The sequence below is a fragment of the Mercenaria mercenaria genome, chromosome 4 (assembly GCF_021730395.1).
Source record: "Mercenaria mercenaria strain notata chromosome 4, MADL_Memer_1, whole genome shotgun sequence".
Classification (NCBI taxonomy): Eukaryota; Metazoa; Mollusca; class Bivalvia; order Venerida; family Veneridae; genus Mercenaria; species Mercenaria mercenaria.
Window position 1 is genome coordinate 2263406 of NC_069364.1, and position 6153 is coordinate 2269558.

The 6153-nt window shown below is 35.7% G+C and overlaps 1 protein-coding gene across 1 annotated transcript; it reads right to left on the reverse strand.

The window, feature by feature from the left end:
• Positions 1-426: 426 nt before the first annotated feature.
• Positions 427-5333, reverse strand: LOC123550815 (glucose dehydrogenase [FAD, quinone]-like). The gene has a single exon (XM_045339206.2). It carries the CDS (start codon positions 5256-5258, stop codon positions 3450-3452), a length of 1809 nt encoding a protein of 602 aa, XP_045195141.2. The 5' UTR covers positions 5259-5333; the 3' UTR covers positions 427-3449.
• Positions 5334-6153: the final 820 nt, after the last annotated feature.

Here is a 6153-nt window from a genome sequence, read left to right on the forward strand (position 1 = left end):
TCACCCCTTTCCCCTTTAGTCTTGTCTGTAAAGAGTGTCTCCCGGGTGCAATATTTTCAGCTGTTACTGTGCCATAGTGCATTTTTGAGGTCTTGTATTTAAAACTTCCTTGAAGTTTCCAAATGGCTAACTACAGAAACCAATTCCGAAGGACATGCATAGCAAGATACCGTCTGACTGGGTTAAGCCACTCTTTCTTTTCTTGATATAGACTGTTTGTTTCGTGAGCATTTTTAAACCGAATGACATGGTTCATGGCCTGTTCCATCCTATCTGGCTTTCCCTTCCCACAGCTATTGATAAACCAACGTCCCTATCAGTTAGTCTCCCGCAAAACTTGTCTGAGAAATTCTGAGAAACCTGCTTTTTAGAGGACGTTGCTTACAAACTTCGTTAGATTTTGTGAGTAATTATGAGAACAATGCATTTGTCTTTTAAACACCGTTTATTGTTTAAAACCATAGTATTGTATTTTGTTGAATACATTAGTTTGTCTGAATACATTTGAGAGAGACAATGACTTTTGCAAAATTTGTGTATAATACAAAAACAAGCAGCTAACGCCTGACGGCGTTTTGGCCAGGTTTTCCGAATTAGGCAAAAATGAGTAAAAGTTCTAATAATGGAATACAATGAATAACCTAAAATTAATATGCAATATTGAAGGGAAAAGTAAAAACAATGGAATGATAGAAAATAAAATTAAAGAAATAAATTGATGTAACAAAATAAAAGTAAAAAACATATCTATATTTATATCTCTGTGGCCTTGACCTTTGACCCTGCAATCGATGAGAGTCAGGTACACATCAAGACCAACATGCCTATGAAGTTTCAAGGTCCTAGGTTAAATACTTGTCCAGATATTGCGTGAATAAAAAGGTTAATATGTTCAAGTCCATGTGACCTTGACCTTTGACCCAATGACTCTGAAATCAATTGGGCTCATATACACATCAAGGCCAATATACGTATGAAATTTCAAGGTCCTAAGTGAAATACGTACTTGTCCAGATATTAAGCGGAAACCATTTTCAATGTTCAGGTCCCTGTGACCTTGACTTTTGACTCAATGAATCTGAAATCTATAGGAGAGACCGCGGTGACGTAACGCATTAATACCTGTTTATCTGATGGTGGGCTAAACAAATGTTTTTGCATCGTTTGTATGCGATCGGAATTTTCAATTTTTAATAACTTTTTCGCTAATTTATGGATTTTAAAAATTCAATTTTTTTTTAAATGCTTATGATTTTCATATTTTCTTATTTAAATATCTTTTTAAAATGAAAAAAAAAACATCTTAAATGACATATGATTTTAATAGCGGCGTAACGATGCTCCAAAGTTTTAGAAAAAAACACTGTAAGTTAAGCGTTCATAATTAATCAGTTTTATTTCGAAATAATAATTAAAAGTAAACAATAAGTTGCTTGTTTTATATCCTTGCCATTGATAAAAAAAAAATATTGATATCATTTGTGCTTTAAGAAAGTTAAAGCCATTAGAAAAAACATCACTGTATACAAAAAATCATGGACGCTCGGCGTCTGCCCACCCGACCTTTGTCTTATCAGTTCTAAAAATAGAGAAAAAACAACAGATTTGTATACAAACACGATCTCTCCTATAGTGGTCATGCAGAAATCAAGACCAAATTACCAGTGAAGTTTCAAGATCATAGGTGAAATACTTGTCCAGATATTGAGTGAACAAAAAGGTTAACATGTTCAGGTCTCTGTGACCTTGCCCTTTGATCCAGTAACCCTGAAATCGACATAAACTATATATACATCAGAACCAAGATACTTTTGAAGTTTCAAGGTCTTAACTGAAATACTTCTCCAGATATCATGCAGAAACTAATCTCAAATGTTCAGGTCAATGTGTCCTTTACCTTTGACCCAGCGATTCTGAAATCAATAGGGGTCATGTACATATAAAGACCAACATACACGTGAAGTTTAAAGGTCCTTTATAGAATACTTATCCAGATATTGAATGAACAAAAAGGTTAACATGAGACAAATTCCATCCACGCCCATCCATCCGCCCGGACAGACCTAATTTACAAGCCGGATTTTTTTTGTACACATACAAAATGCACCTAAATACAGTTACATATGGTTTGATATAGAATGCGAATGACACGACTGAGTTAAACAAATATTTTATACACAAACGTTTAGAATAAAAGCACAATCATTCTTTGCAAACCTCAGATGTAAAGATGGTTTGAAAAGTCTATAAATAAGCACAAGCGAACAAATGAACTGAATCCTGGTTAAGATCTATACCTTTTAGATCAACTAATAAAGGGGCAATGACCTCAAAATCAATATTGCCGCCAATATGGCCACCGAAATCATATTTAACCATTTGTTGATTGAAAATGTAAATCTGGTGTAATGACTGGATAAGAAAACTGAAATAACGCGTTATAATACATTTGGGTTTGCCTGTATTATTTGATCACCTATCAGTATTTTATATAGAACAATTCGTGAAATTATGCTAAATGATGATTTAATTGCTTAGGAGCTGCAAGGGATTTTAACAAATTACTTTTAAGTTGAAATACATTTCAGGTTCTTTGGGTTACATATGAGCAGATAGTTTTGAATTAAAATAGTTCAAGTATTTCAGTCACGTGAAGAAGATATATTTGATACCCTTAAAGAAAGGTTTTTCTTGTATCATATCTGATAACTGAGAAGAGCATAAGTTGATATTGAAATGAGCCGCGCCATGAGAAAACCAATAGTGCATTTGCGACCAGCATGGATCCAGACAAGCCTGCGCATGCTCGCAGTCTGGTCAGGATCCATGCTGTTTGCTTTCAAAACCTATTGCGCGGATGCGCAGGCTGGTCCAGATCCATGCTAGTCGCAAATGCTTTATTTTGGTTTTCACATGATTCGGCTCGAATATGTATTCATCAAGGACTTATTACCAATACTAGTTACTGCTAAAATACTAGACGAATTTATATGTTACCCATTTAATGGATATATTTCAACAGAAGCTAATAAAACTGAATAAAAAATCACATATGTCCGCTCAGTATCATTCAACGCACCAAACACTACTGCATCCATGTATTATAAGCAATCTAGTATTGTGTACTTTGTCCGCTAATGTCAGTTGTATCAAATTGGTTTTGTTTAACGCATACCTTATGCGTTTTCATAGACTACTAACTTTATAGTCTTAAAAAAGCGGCTTTAATGATATACAGACTGTATAATGTCCATGTCTAATATATAATCGTGACAAGAGGGTCAGCTCAAAACAAGTCTACTACATTAAATATATATTCATACACTATAAAAACTATCAAAATCATCGCGCATAAGTTAGATACAGTTGAATTCAGTTCAGTTGTAACTAAGTGACCGGTTATGTGAAGTAGCCTTAATGCAGCTTTTAAACGTCGGTTTCTTCAAATATTACTTTTTAGCAAGACGTTCCCGGATCTCTTTCACAGAATCTATACCTCGAATCATGTCAGCGGCTTTCTCAGCTATCATTATGACGGGGGCATTTGTGTTACCAGAAATGGCATTTGGTATCACTGAGGCGTCCACAACTCTTAGTCCAGTCATACCTTTAACTTTGAGTGTGGGATCGACAACAGTATTATTGTCTTGCGCAGAACCCATTTTACAGGTGGATGACTGATGAGAGTGTACTTGTGACAGATGTTTTACCAAACATTCATAAAATTGCTCTGACCTGAATACATGATTTGCGCAGAATTCAGCGTTCTTAAATCTGTTAGAATCAGTTCCTATCTGTTTCATAGCTTTGGTTTCAAATAACGCTTCTGCAAGCTTTATCCCTCTTTTTAGTGTTTCAGTGTCTTCTCTTTTTTCAAAATAATTGGGATCAATGAATGGATAGTCGAAAGGATCAGTACTTTTCAGTGTAACTTTTCCTCGACTTTTAGGATGAAGATTACTAATAATTAAGGTTAATCCGGGCACAGACTTGTTGCGATATACATTCTTTAGAAATGTCGAGTAAAACACTCCATCTTCCAAATTTGGTTGTAACACTAAAAAATGAAACTGTATATCAGGATATTTTTCCCGTATTAAGTCTGATCTTACAAAAGCTTCCCCAATCGCGGAAGTGGATGATAAGACTCCAGAACTAAATAGAAGATATTGCAGATATGTACGAGGGTCTTGGAGTCTTGATTTTGTAATGCCTTCCGATGTAATATTTATATCCGACGGAAACATAATCATGAGGTGATTTTGTAAGTTTTCACCAACCGGTAGATCCATCTTAACAGGAATTTTCAAACTTTCTAAATGCTGCTTTGGTCCTATTCCCGACAACATAAGAATCTGCGGTGAGCCAAAAGATCCAGCAGATAAAATAACTTCTTTTCGTGCATTCGCAACTTTCTTCACTCCATTCCTTATGAAAGTCACTCCAGTGGCTTTTTTATTAACAATATTTACTTTTGTGACGTGTGCATTCGCGGCAACATTTAAATTGTTACGATGCATTGCAGGACGAAGAAACTCACTTAGTGTACTCGCTCTGACACCGTTTCTTGTGTTAACCTGACTTACTCCAAAGCCTACCTGCTCTTCAGCGTTATAATCTACCTCCTTATGTCCTAACTCTTTACCTGCTTCGATAAACCTTTTTAATAATTCCGGGAAAACCGTTTCTTCGGTCACACCAAGCGGTCCCCCTTTATGATGATATTTTGTGGAATCTTTTTCTTTACTTAGATAATCTTCAGACTTGAGAAAATAAGGCAATACGTCATCATAACTCCATCCACTACAGCCATTTGCTGCCCATTCTTCGTAATCATAACGGTTTCCTCTGACGTACTGCATAAAATTGAACATACTGCTTCCGCCCAGAACTTTTCCCGATATATAATAGTGTTTATCTTTGTTCATGTTTATTAATACACCCGATTTGTGGGAGGGTACACCCTCATATTGCCAGTCAGAAGCTGACTCGCTAAGCTTTGGTGTCATTAACGGGATGTCGTACAATTCGGCATTTTCTGTCTCATCACCACCCGCCTCGAGTAACAAAACTGTAACTTCCGGGTCTTCAGAGAGTCTCGAAGCGAGCACTGCTCCTGCGCTACCAGCTCCTACGATGATATAGTCGTACGTGCTGTTTATTATTTTTGCCACGTGACGAAGTTCCTTTGAAACCTTAAAATAGTAAAAAAGATATGTCAGTAATCCAAACAATAACGCTGTTTTAAACAGATCCATTTTAAGAAGCAACTTTTATGTTCTCGTGTATTCGTTGATTACCAACTTGCAACGGCTTGCTACGCATATTATTGTAATATGATAACTCCGTTTAAAGATATCCTTACCCAATGAATGTGCGCATCGGAGCGTTGGACAGGTAAATTGTACACACTACACACCCTATAAACGACTGTAGCCCCCCTCTTCCTCTTGCGAGTGATCAAAACAATAAACAGATACGCGAAAGGTAACAATCGTCTTCAAATTCATTATTTTGCTTTTCACTATATGTGTATTAAAGTTTACCGATAAGTCTAACATAATTATGTTAAAATGGTGAAATAATAGATGAAACTGACAGGTAATGTTTACAAAATGTTGACTAATCACACTCATTGCATGAAAATTTACTCGACCAAGTCACGAAATTGATAAATATCACGCCAAATTGATCCATGATGCTTTCTGTAATATGTATGCATACTCCATAAATATATGTAAATAAGATGTTTCGTATTTATTGCGTTTTTGAATGAAATTGATTTTTATCTAATCTGTGTAAAAACAATAACTGTATGCCGACTTGCCAATTTTGATATTTGATCTGAACGCGTATTTGCGAGTGATACTGTATTCCATCTTGCGAGTACAGTAGGCGATTTATGTCCTTTAAAGGCGTACATGAAATTTAAAAAAAAATGCATACAAAATTGTCTCTTTTGATCAGTCGTCATGTTTATAAAGTCATTTAATGTCGAACCCCCCGTGCGATGCTTGTACTAATCCATTTTGGGTGGGGATGGAGTGTCTGTGACTCGTTATCCTACTTAATTAAATAATTAATTGAATGCTTCAGCGTCGTTTACACGCAAATATTCAGTGTTGGTTTTACACACATATGTCACAAACTGAC